The 12,485-nt window shown below is 43.3% G+C and overlaps 1 protein-coding gene across 1 annotated transcript in view; it reads left to right on the forward strand.

Annotated features, from left to right (window-relative positions):
* The window catches only part of LOC132575754 (voltage-dependent L-type calcium channel subunit alpha-1C-like), a 621,373-nt gene that overhangs the window by 377,110 nt on the left and 231,778 nt on the right, over positions 1-12,485 (forward strand). The window contains exon 6 of the mRNA XM_060244444.1: positions 9,073-9,269. Within this exon, the coding sequence (XP_060100427.1) occupies positions 9,073-9,269 (197 nt within the window). The remainder of the gene's footprint in view (positions 1-9,072; positions 9,270-12,485) is intronic.

Raw genomic sequence — 12,485 nt, forward strand, 5'->3', positions numbered from 1 at the left:
AGAAATCCAGGCCCTCATTAAATTACTACCTTTTCTCAGAGCCTGTAAAATGAAGCTATTCTGCCAGGCCTTCGGTTGAGGCAGCGAGCATCCTACTCCATCATCTGGCCTCTATGCTAAGACACCATCTCTGCTGTGTTAACGTTTATTAGCTATAGTCACAGACCTTAGCATGTTGCAAATCTATTAACTATGCCACCATCTAAAATTCAGTTGATATACTGCCAAAGCTTTTTTGAGCAGGAACACACTTTTAGGAGTGTGGCCTAATATGCAAATGAGTCCCTGCTGGGCTTTTTCTACAAATAAAGCCCCATATACTGCTATTTTATTGTATAATTTAAATTGTTATTTTTAAATGATGTTATCCGCCCTGAGCCCATTCTTGGGAAAGAGTGGAATACAAACTGACTAAATAAAATAAAATAAAACTAAAACTCCACCTTCCACCAAGCACTGGGTCTGATCTGCAGCTTCATACAAAAAAAAAAAAAACCTGTTGAAGATAGGTGTAATATAATCAATACCTCCCTGCTCAGTGAGTCAAGTCCTGCTAATGCTAATGCATGCAAGATCAACCCATTCACCCAGGCTGAAGTCCTGAACTATAGTGGTAGAAAAGAGCAAGAGTCCAGTAGCACCTTAAAGACTAACAGATCTGAAGAAGTGAGCAGTGACTCACACAATCTCATAAAGGTAAAGGTAGTCCCTGTACAAGCGCCAGTCATTTCCGACTCTGGGGTGACATCGCTTCACAACGTTTTCACGGCAAACTTTTTAACCGAGTGGTTTGCCATTGCCTTCCCCAGTCATCGACACTTTCCACCCCAGCAAGCTGGGTACTCATTTTACCGACCTTGGAAGGATGGAAGGCTGAGTCAACCTTCAGCCAGCTACCTGAACCCAGCATCCGCCAGGATTGAACTCAGGTCATGAGCAGAGCTTGGACTGCAGTACTGCAGCATACCACTCTGCACCATGGGGCTCATACCCTCCCATAAATCTGAAGACGTGAGCAGTGATTCACAAAAGCTGCCACTAATTTTGTTAGTCTTTAAGGTGCTACTGGACTCCTTCTCTTTTCTATTGCTACAAATAGACTACCCATCTTGTCCTGAGCTATAGTTGACCTTTTCATTACCAGCCTGGGATATAGCTAATGAAAGTTATGATCCAATGGGTTTTCTGATCTAAAGTTCCCTTGGCTGGGAAAAGAAAGGGAGACGTGCATGCAGCACTCTTGAATCTCTTCTCCTTGCCTGGCCTGTACAGTTCCTGGCTGCAATCTCACCACAGAGAAGGACACTAACAGAGGGGAAGAGTGAATTTTTTTCTTTAAAAAGCCCCGAAAGAAAGCAGCAACGCAGAATCTAAAAAAAACAAAACCCTCCAACTCAACTGCAGATGTTAAAAGAATTGTTTTAATTGTCATATTTTTTTGTTGTAACCCACCCTGAGCCCTGTGCAAGGGAGGGTGGGATAAAAGACCAATAAATAAATAAGAACAGTCAGAAGGGGGGCAGGGAATACAACCTTTGGATATAGCAAGCCTCAAAAACATGGAAGAAATTAAGGTTGCAAAGTCTGTGTTGGAAAATACCTGGAGACTTGGGAGTGGATTTGGGAGAGGGTGAGGTTTGGAGAGGGGAGGGGCCTCAGCATGGTACAGTGCCATAAAACCCACCCTTCAAAGCATCTATTTTCTTCAGAGGAGCTGATCTCTACCAGCTGGAGATCAGTTGTAAAAGCAAGAGATCTCCAGGCCCCACCTGGATACACTAAATACACTGTGTAACTATATTTCAATCAATAAAGTATTTAACTACTAGTCTCTGAAGTCCTCTTTATCTTGTGCATAAGCACTCAAGCATCATTGAAGTCCATAAACACTATAGTTATACAATACAGGAATTGAAGTGTAACCCAAAGTCTATAAGAGTCCACACCAGTCTCCAGAATAATTCAACAAGGTGGACTACAATTCAGCAGGCCAGGGCTTTTTTTTTTTTAAAGCAGGAACGCACAGGAATGCAGTTCCGGCTGGCTTGGTGCCAGGGGGTGTGGCCTAATATGCTAATGAGTCCCTGCTGGGCCTTTTCTACAAACAAAGTCCTGCCGCAGACCAAAGTTCAATCCAAATGCAAATACATGCTTCCTAGGTAAATAGCGTGTTTCAAAAATATACATCTTCCTCTGGTTGTGATTTAGTCTGGAACCACTGCTCAAAGAAACATTCACATCACAAGGTTGCTTGCGCAATAATTCTGGCAGTTTCTCATTCTCTTAGTTGTTGTTGTTCCCCACCTGGAGGCTGGCAACCCTAGAAACTGAACACACATGAACCCACAAAACTGCCTTATACTGAATCAGACCCTTGGCCCATCACAGTCAGAGTTGTCTACTCACACTGGCAGCTGCTCTTCAAGGTCTCAGGCAGAGGTCTTTCTCATCACCCACTACCAAATCTTTTAAATGGAGATACCAGGGATTGAACCTGGGACCTCCTTCATGCCAAGCAGATGCTCTTCCACTGAGCCACAGCCCCTCCCTAAAATCATCTGACATTGAGACCAATTTCCCACTAAATTTACTCTGCTTTCACTCTCCTCCACAGGGCTGCTGCTGAATTTCGCATAAGCTGCCCCGGACCAGTGAGTTGCTCTGCCTCTCTTCAAGTTCCCTCCACAGCAGGCAGGATCCTCTGAAAACCGGTTTCAAGGGAACTTGAAAAGGGGCAGGGCAACTCACCAGCTCGGATCAGCTTGTGTGAAAACCAATAGCAGCCCTGTAGGGAAAAGGAGCAACGAGACCAAAACAAGGTGACTGGGAAATTGGTCTACCTCTCAGGGACATGCCTAGAAGTTTTTATGCCCAGTTGGGAAGCACGGGGTGCGTGTGTGTACACCCAGGTTATTTGCTGGTCTTATTGGCTCCTCTTGTCTCTCCTTCCCCCAGTAGCACTGGAGAGAGCCAATATTTTTACAAGTTGCTCACTTGGTGAGAGTGACATATGTTCTGTTGGGTCTAATGCTGTGTATGTCTTTCATTCAGATTTCTATACTAGCATTAGAATAGCTTGGCTGAGAGGCTAATGAAGAAGGCTGTAATTCGTACCTGCTTCCATGTGCAGAAAAACCATAAAGATAGTTGTAGTCCATGATCACAAGCACATTGTGCAACTTGAAAAGGCAAAGGCGAGCAGTTGGAAAGGAAATTAATTGCTCTGAGAATGCCAGTTTACAATTTCTTCACAATAGCCTATTCTTCATTCATTTTATTTCACTGTTTTGTTCACTGCCTGAAACAGGATTGTTTCTTTATTCATGCTTTTTATAGCTCTCATAATTTCTCCCCCAGTTTAAAGGAAAGCAAAAGCAGCCAAGTGGAATGTAACTTTGTGGATAAAGGAATACCAATGGCTAAGTAACCATACATCAGTTGAACTTCGCTATTAGGTTTATGAAAGCAGACAGAATGCTAATAATAATTAGGCTTTTACTTGCTCTCTAGCAGAAAGCCTCAAGTGGAAGAAATGTAATTCAGATGTTATTTTTAATATGAGCTTATCTCTGTGCATTATAGTTTTTACATTTTTAAAGAAAGAGTTCTAGTATAGTATAGTGGTTTGAGTGTCAGACTAGGATCTGGGAGAACATAAGAACATAAGAGAAGCCATGTTGGATCAGGCCAATGGCCCATCCAGTCCAACACTCTGTGCTACACAGTGGCCAAAAAAGCCAGGCGCCATCAGGAAGTCCATCAGTGGGGCCAGGACACTAGAAGCCTTCGCACTATTCCCCCACACACAAGCACCAAGAATACAGAGCATCACTGCCCTGTGTCTAACCAGACGGAGTTCCAACAGTACGCTGTGGCTAATAGCCACTAATAGACCTCTGCTCCATATGTTTATCCAATCCTCTCTTGAAGCTGCCTATGCTTGTAGCTACCACCACCTCCTGTAGCAGTGAATTCCATGTGTTAATCACCCTTTGAGTGAAGAAGTACTTCCTTTTATCCATTCTAACCTGGGAGGTCCGGGTTTGAAACCTCAATCTGAGATGGAAGCTTGCTTGGTGATCTTGGATCAGTTACATACTCTCAGCCTAGCCTACCTCACAGGATCATTATGAGAATAAAGTGGAGGAGAGGAGAATGACATGACAATCAGCAAAAGTATTCTCTCCTTCCTCTCTACCTCTTCTGTAGCACCCTATTTCGACCAGCATAGCAGTAGAAGTCAATCATTGTGTGGCATGTAGCATTTTCCTGTTGATAGATCCAAGTGGGCAGCCATGTTGGTCTGAAGCAATAGAACAAAACAGTAGACAAGTTGCACCTTTAAGACCAACTAAGTTTTATTCAGAACATGCGCTTTCGTACGTTCTAAGCAGACTTCATCATATTCCTGTTGTTGACTGTTGCCATTGGCAGAAGTGAAGTGCCAAGGCCATCACCAGCTGCAGTAAGATGGCATTGACTTTGTCAGTTGTCTAAATAAGGGCCCACAATGTTGAAAACCACAGCTATCCTGTGTTGTTAGTGCAGTCCACCAAACTTCTCTGTTGTAAATTTTCATAAAGTCTTGCTCAATGGGGGAGTTAGTTTCTAATCTAGCTATACTGCTATTTTAAGAACCAAAGAAGGCTGCAGATTTATACCCTACCCTGCTCTCTGAATCAGAGACTCAGAGTGGCTTACAATCTTCCATATCTTCTCCCCCCACAACAGACACCCTGTGAGGTGGGTGGGGCTGAGAGGGCTCTCACAGCAGCTGCCCTTTCAAGGACAATTCCCGCGATAGCTATGGCTGACCCAAGGCCATTCCAGCAGGTGCAAGTGGAGGAGTGGGGAATCAAACCCGGTTCTCCGAGACACAAGTCCGCACAGTTAAGCACTACACCAAACTGTGGCTACTTTGGCCAAGTAGAAACTTGTATAACAGAGTTTTCCTTCATGCCTGGCAGGAAAAAGAACTACTGAATATTATCCACTGGGCCTGTCATTCTTTTATCCCTCCCCCCCCCCCCCAGTGTAATATTTGCTTTACATGACCCAAGTGTCAACAGAGCCGAGGAAATGCTGGCTACTAATGGATGTGACCCTGTTCTGTTTGCATGACAGAGGAATATAAAAGAGGAAATTGACACTGAATCCTGTTCTCTCCTGCCTGTTTTGGAAAATGTAGTAAAATTGTAATAACTAGCCATGAAACTTTAACTCTTTCTCCTCAGGGATATTCGGGGATATTCCCACAAGGCTCCAGTTTTCATCTTGCAAAGATTTCTTATATGGATTTCACATAACTTGATTTAAGATGGGGTTTTTTAAGTTCCTTACTTGAACTTTCCATACCCATACCCAATGAGGAGCCTTATCCTTTGCACCAGGGTACCACCGAATAAATGTGGCAATCAACATTAATTGTGCATTCACCGAAATGCTGGTCATTCACCTGCATTAAATGGAGCATCTAAGCTTGCAAGCATTCGTCAGACAGGGGAAATAGTAGACTGCAAAATCCAGCAGTGCAAACTAGGTCAGGAAGATTTAAGATTAATTAAAAGTGTGATTCATGGAAGAACCCAAGTGTGAAATTTTGGCCATGTTGTAAAGTCAATGAAAGTTTGCCATTGACTTTAATACAGCCTGAATGTCACACTATGTGTTCCTTATTATTTACTGGTTCAGAAAGGACTAATATTTTATGTGCTCAAAACAGCATTATGTTTACCTGTAAGAGAAGATGAATGGCTTTTCTGGGCACTGCCAATAGGTTTCTTTTCCCCTCTGTGAAACTTTGCAGATCCAGGACCATCAACCTAGCCTTTCTTTTTGAAGTTTTCTGTTCACACAAAATGTGCTTATAACATAGCGCTTATGTGGTCCATCTCTGACCACAATCACTGTACCATTTAAACCCTGAGTGTCTTACTCCAGTCTTGGCCCTACTGACCATTGGCCAGTCTTCCTTATGATGTCTCTGGTGGTCTCTCTGTGATTCAGCTCTCAGCTTTATCAAGGATATACACAGTTTTTATTCCAGGCCCACTCCTTCCTACTAGCAATAATGCTCTGGGATAATTGTATTTATTGGTTAGTTTACTTAATTCATGCCTGACCTTTCTCCCCAATAGGGACTCAAAGCAGCTTACATCATTCTTGCCTCCTCTGTTTTGTTCTCACAACCATGTAAGGTTGGATCTGCTAAGGACACTCTGCAAGCTTCCATGGAGGAGGGGGGATTTGAAGAGTGGGAATTTGAACCCACTAGAAAATGTTCGACAGATGGAAAGGAAAGGTCCCCTGTGCAAGCACCAGTCATTTCTGACTCTGGGGTGACGTTGCTTTCACAATGTTTTCACGGCAGACTTTTTACGGGGTGGTTTGCCATTGCCTTCCCCAGTCATCTATGCTTTCCCCCCAGCAAGCTGGGTACTCATTTTACTGACCTCAGAAGGATTGAAGGCTCAGTCAGCCTCGAGTCAGCTACCTGAAAACCCAGCTTCCACCGGGAATCGAACTCAGGTTGTGAGCAGAGCTTAGGACTGAAGTACTGCAGCTTTAACACTCTGTGCCATGGGGCTCTTAGGTTTGACAGATAGAGGCACATAAAATGAGAGGACATTTTGGAAGATATAAATCAGAAGTGCCTTGATAGCACTTCACACACACACATGCACACAAACATGTTTGAGTGTGTGATAAGAACATAAGAACATAAGAGAAGCCATGTTAGATCAGGCCAATGGCCCATCCAGTCCAACATTCTGTGTCACACAGCGGCCAAATATATATATATATATGTATATATATATATACACACACACACATACACACTGTGGCTAATAGCCACTGATGGACCTCTGCTCCATATTTTTATCTAACCCCCTCTTGAAGGTGGCCATGCTTGTGGCCGCCACCACCTCCTGTGGCAGTGAATTCCACATGTTAATCACCCTTTGGGTGAAGAAGTACTTCCTTTTATCCGTTTTAACCTGTCTGCTCAGCAATTTCATCGAATGCCCACGAGTTCTCGTATTGTGAGAAAGGGAGAAAAGTACTTCTTTCTCTACTTTCTCCATCCCATGCATTATCTTGTAAACCTCTATCATGTCACCCCTGATGCTATATGGGATACACTTAGGATGGATTTTCTTTATCCAGGAAATTACATTTTTATTTGGATAGATTTCCAGAAAAATATTATTTTAAATTGAAATGCACTAGTACGTTTGATTGTTGTTGTTTTTTAAAAAAATTAGTTTATGTTTTAATATTTGTTTTATTTGAATGTTCTTTCTTTTTTTAACAGTTTCTTTGCTGCCACTTAACCCATTTTGTTATACAAGTATAAAATACATAGACACGCACTAAATACCTATTAGGTCATCATTATAAACTAAAACAACAATCTCTGTAATTAGTTTTGGACATTATTTCAAAAGGCAAGGTAGAAAGTTTAGATAGATGATAAATAGACAGACAGACAGACAGACAGATAGATGATAGATAGATAGATAGATAGATAGATAGATAGATAGATAGATAGATAGATAGATAGATAGATAGATAGATAGATATGGATACACACACAGAGACGGATCATTCTGTAGAAAAAGAGGTGGTGGAGTTCATTAGCATATGCCAGAGGCCCCCACCACCAGCCAAAAGCAACCCAACACAACAAAGGAGAGCCCTGGGCGAGCAGGGCCTGCTTGGACTGGCTAGAGATCCAGCCAGCCCAAGCAGGCCTTGCTCGCCTGAGGCTTTCCTTGGCCACCACCCCGAACAGTCAAAAGGCCAGCAAGCCACCCACCACCCAAAATCAAATAAGTAGAGAAAGAGTGGCATGGGCTTCTCCAGGGGTTAATGAGGGCTGCTCGGGGTGTGGCAAAGCTCCTTGTGGCTGCCTGCCTGCCTGCTCTCCTAATCCAGGTATTGTTATGCAGCTGCATCTACGATTCAGTGGACAATTGAATTTAGGCTACCCCTAAATTCCTTTAACAGAGGAGGAGGAGGACCATCAGAAAGGTTCAGGAGCTGCACTCCTGTGTGCTCCTGCTGCATTCAAGGCCTGCTCACACATACACATATTTTAAAGGAAAAAGGAATAAGTTTGTAAAGAAACATTGCAGTTCCTTTCCAACACTGCATGTAAATCCAGTGTTTACCGAGGATGAATCTCATAATCCTCCAAGATTAGGAACTTCCCCAAAAGAGCAAATAATCGGACAAAACCACAACAGGGGATTCTATTAGAACTGTATAAATTAATTCAGGCTGTTGATTCATTCAAATAGAGAATTCAAGTTCATATGGACATATGAAGCTGCCTTATACTGAATCAGACCCTTGGTCTATCAAAGTCAGTATTGTCTACTCAGACTGGCAGCGGCTCTCCAGGGTCTCAAACTGAGGTTTTTCACACCTATTTGCCTGAGCCCTTTTTTGGAGATGCCGGGGATTGAACCTGGGACCTTCTGCTTACCAAGCAGATGCTCTATCACTGAGCCACCATCCCTCCCCTTAAGTTCATAATGCAAACTCCTGAAACCAGTACAGTATTTATAAGCCTACAAACCTGCATATGTTGTATAGTGCTTTAACTGTCAGGGCTACCCCTAAATTCCTTTAACAGAACCGTAGTTTGCAGGGTTCTGTGGCCAGCCAGATAACCATTAAACCCGTTTTTAAGCCTGTGGTCTTCACCATCTTTGTTACCCTCTGGACATTTTCCATCTTGTCTATATCCTCCTTAAATTGTGATGCCCAGAACTGAACACAATACTTTAGGTGAAATCTTACCAGAGCAGAGTAAAACACGAATGATCTATCTGTTGAAGCTAATGGGGCTGGCCCTTAGCAGTACTAAGAGATCCCCTGGGAACAATGTATGTACCACTTTTCCATTAGGAAATGTAAACAGGATAGTCAAATAGCTGAATAATAATAATAAAAATTAGTGACTTTCGATAGTGTGTCACTGCAAGCAAATATTTCATTGTCTGTACTCAGCTGCACAGATTTTAATAATGTTATAATCCCCCCCTTACCCTCTTGTTGTTCAAGACACACCGGCAGAAGAGGATCCCTCTCCTTGTGCACCTCACTTAGCACATGGGCGGCAGTGTCAGAACGGCACCGAATGCAGACCAGGATGGGAGGGACCCAAGCATGGCATTACCAACTTCGACAACTTTGCCTTCGCCATGTTAACTGTGTTTCAGTGCATCACCATGGAGGGCTGGACAGATGTACTGTACTGGGTATGTACGTGAAATCAAATTGTGGCAGCGAAGATGAAATTCTGTTCAGTCATGCTCAAAATCATGTTGTTATGTTGCTTGTTGCTTGTGGCATACGGACAGGGTGATTGCTAAACAAATAGCTCAACTTAATCACAGCATCAACAGAGCTGCCTTTTACTGTAACATATTAACCTTTCCATACTAACTTTCTGTTCATGTTAGAAAAGATTGGTATTTACATTCAAGATTTACAATATATGTTTTTTTTTATCAGTTTGTCATTGAATGATCTCCCTTGCATGTGAAGCACCCCACGCAAATCCAGATGTATGAAGCAGCACAATTGCTTCCTAACCGCTTATCGGCAGAGCACTAGTCTCCAGACATCTATATAGACACTTGGGCATGATTCACTCAGTGGTTAAGGATATGAAGCTCTTACTCAGCTTCCCTCATTGCTGAAATTTGATGCACAAATAATCCAAAAGACTCTGATTACTACAAAGTCCAAATCGGCAAAGCTTTACTTCTGTCCCTCAACTCTCGGGATGAGTCTGCCTTATAACAGTGCCTGGCAGTCCACCACACAGCAAATGGAAGGCACAGAGGAGAAAGAATGTTGAGGTGTGCCATTCTCTGTTTCACACATCAGAACTGCCTTCAGATTGGGGGTGGCAAGCCAGAAATTGCATCTATGATTGCAGAATTCAAAATGTATTTGGTATTAGTGTTGAAGTTAGGAATGGGCATGAGCTGGAAAAATGTGGTCCATTTTGGTTCATGGTTTGTGGCCTGCGTGGTTCATGAGCCACGAACCATCATGAATGTTTAGGTGTCAAACAAACTGGTTCAGTTTGTGAGGTTCATGACTCACTAGAACAGCTCCTGGTGTTCTAGAGACAATAAACTTGCAGTGGATCTCCAGAAGACTCTCCTCAACCTGCTCCCCAAGTTTAGTGAGGATTGGCTTTATGGGGTTTGATTTATACCCCCCCCCCCGAAGGTGCCCCCAGGAAAATGCTTTCTGGGGAAATGACAGGTACAGGTTCAAGAGGTTTGGGAGTACATATAACAGATTCTGTGCAAGCTAGAGTCATCAAACTCACAGGGAACCTCCCCTTGATGCCCCTCTACATGACCTCAAAGTTATGTGTAGATTGGACTTAGGGGGTCTGAGTTATGCCCCCAAAACGATGCCCCCAGGAAAGCACTTTTGGGGAAAATGTCAGGCGTGGGTTCAAAGGAGTAGAGAATGGACCCCTGCAAGCTACACACATCAAACCCACAGGTAACCTCACATTGCCTTTGAAGTTTGATAAACATTTTTCCTGAAAGGAGACAGTCTGTCTGGAAATATATCCATTCATGAACCTCTGTGAACCGCATAGAAGTTCGTGGAAAGTTTGTGCTGATTGACCTGTCATGAACTTCATTTTGTGAACCACGAACCAGCCCAAATTCATCATGAACTTTAGTCTGTGAGCTGGTTCATGCCCGTTCCTAGTAGGAATCACAGCTAAAGTATTCCACATGAGGAAATTCTGCTGCTTTCATGAACAACCTGTCCTTGTGCCCCAAGTGTACTTAACATCTGCAGTATTCTTAGAATTTATACCTTATAAATAATGTTGGTGGCTTTTGATGCCCCACATTTTGTGACCTTTCCTACTTCCTGTGCCTTGTGTGCATACATCCCCCACTGTGGCGTAAGGTTCCTCAGGGCTTTTTTTGTAACAGGAACTCCTTTGCGTATTAGGTCACACCCCCTTGATGTAGCCAGTTCTCCAAGAACTTGCAGTAGGTCCTGTAATAAGAGCCCTGTAAGCTCTTGGAGGATTGGCTACATCAGGGGTGTGTGGCCTAATATGCAAAGAAGTTCCTGCTACAAAAAAAGTCCCGAGGTTCCTCATATCAATTTTATACTAACTTGTTATAAATGTAAGATCAGATTTGAATCCAGTAGGACCATACAGACCAACAAGAGTTTCAGGGCATAAGTTTTTGAGCGCCAAAGTTCCCTTCATCAGATATCAAATTCTCAAACACATACACTCCAAAATCTTGTGATCTCTAAGGTGCTACTGGATTCAGGATCTAGCTCTTCTGCTGCAGACCAACACAGCAACCCTCCCAAAACTGTAAGATCAGAGTGAACCATTAAGAGATCATTAACTTAAAATAAAGTTTCGCAAGAATTAAACTGTACATAACTTAAATACAGGATTGCAAGTGCCCTGGAATAAAGCTGGGAGTTGCAGGCTCCCCTATTCTTTTCACTGAAAGGGCTGCTGTTCAAAGCATTGCTTTGTGCTTAGGGAATCGCCTACTTTGCTTAAATGGAAGGAGAAGGGTTAATGAGCAGCAACGCTCTACAGTATAATCCCTGCAGCCATGAGGAATCATTGCATCAGGCTATAAATCTTTCTGCTGGAGCCCAACAGAGCAGAGCTCCATCTGGGCTGGCCAGGGCTCCGGCTGGCCTGACATGCCTTGCGGCAGCTATGTGCTCCTAGGCCAGATGGAGGCTTGAGGTTCCTCCATGATAGCGGAGGAGACCAGGGAGGGTAATTGCCACTAGCGGGGATGCTGGCAGTGCTCCAAGACAGCCATGCCCCCCCCCTTTCCTGGCCTCATCTTCTTGGGGGAGGCTGCGGAAGGGGGGAGCAGGCTGATGTAGAAAGTCCAGGGGCACAGAATGTGGCTAATGCCACATGAGCACACTTTGGTGATGTCAGGGGGTGTGGCCTAATATGCAAATAAGCTCCTGCTGGGCTTTTTCTACAAAAAAGCACTGTTTAAAATGATGGCTGTCTGCCTGGATATGTAGTTGAACTATCATGCAGATAAACCAGTGGACTTCAGCATGTTAAACCCTCATTTGACTCTACCCTCATTGCTGTATTTAAAACCTCCTAACTCTAGGACTCAGCGGTCTACAAACATCCACAAAGTGAGTGCTCCAAACAGTAGGCAAAAAAGTGACTCTTATTGGACTTTCATTATAAGTTTTTCATCTTTAAAAAAAAAAAAACTCGGCAGACTAATGAAGGCTGCAGGGTAAATATGAGTGGTAGGGGAACCCCCCCCCCCCCATTTTATATATATGTTTCCATCCTTGACATGTGTTGTCGTTTAGATACAAGTGTAGCAACATATCCAATAAAAATTACCAGTTTTAAATCATCAGTGTTCATGATAACAGTGCAAATCCTGTACGGTCTAATCCTTTAAAGC

The sequence above is a fragment of the Heteronotia binoei genome, chromosome 8 (genome assembly GCF_032191835.1).
Source record: "Heteronotia binoei isolate CCM8104 ecotype False Entrance Well chromosome 8, APGP_CSIRO_Hbin_v1, whole genome shotgun sequence".
NCBI classification, from domain to species: Eukaryota; Metazoa; Chordata; class Lepidosauria; order Squamata; family Gekkonidae; genus Heteronotia; species Heteronotia binoei.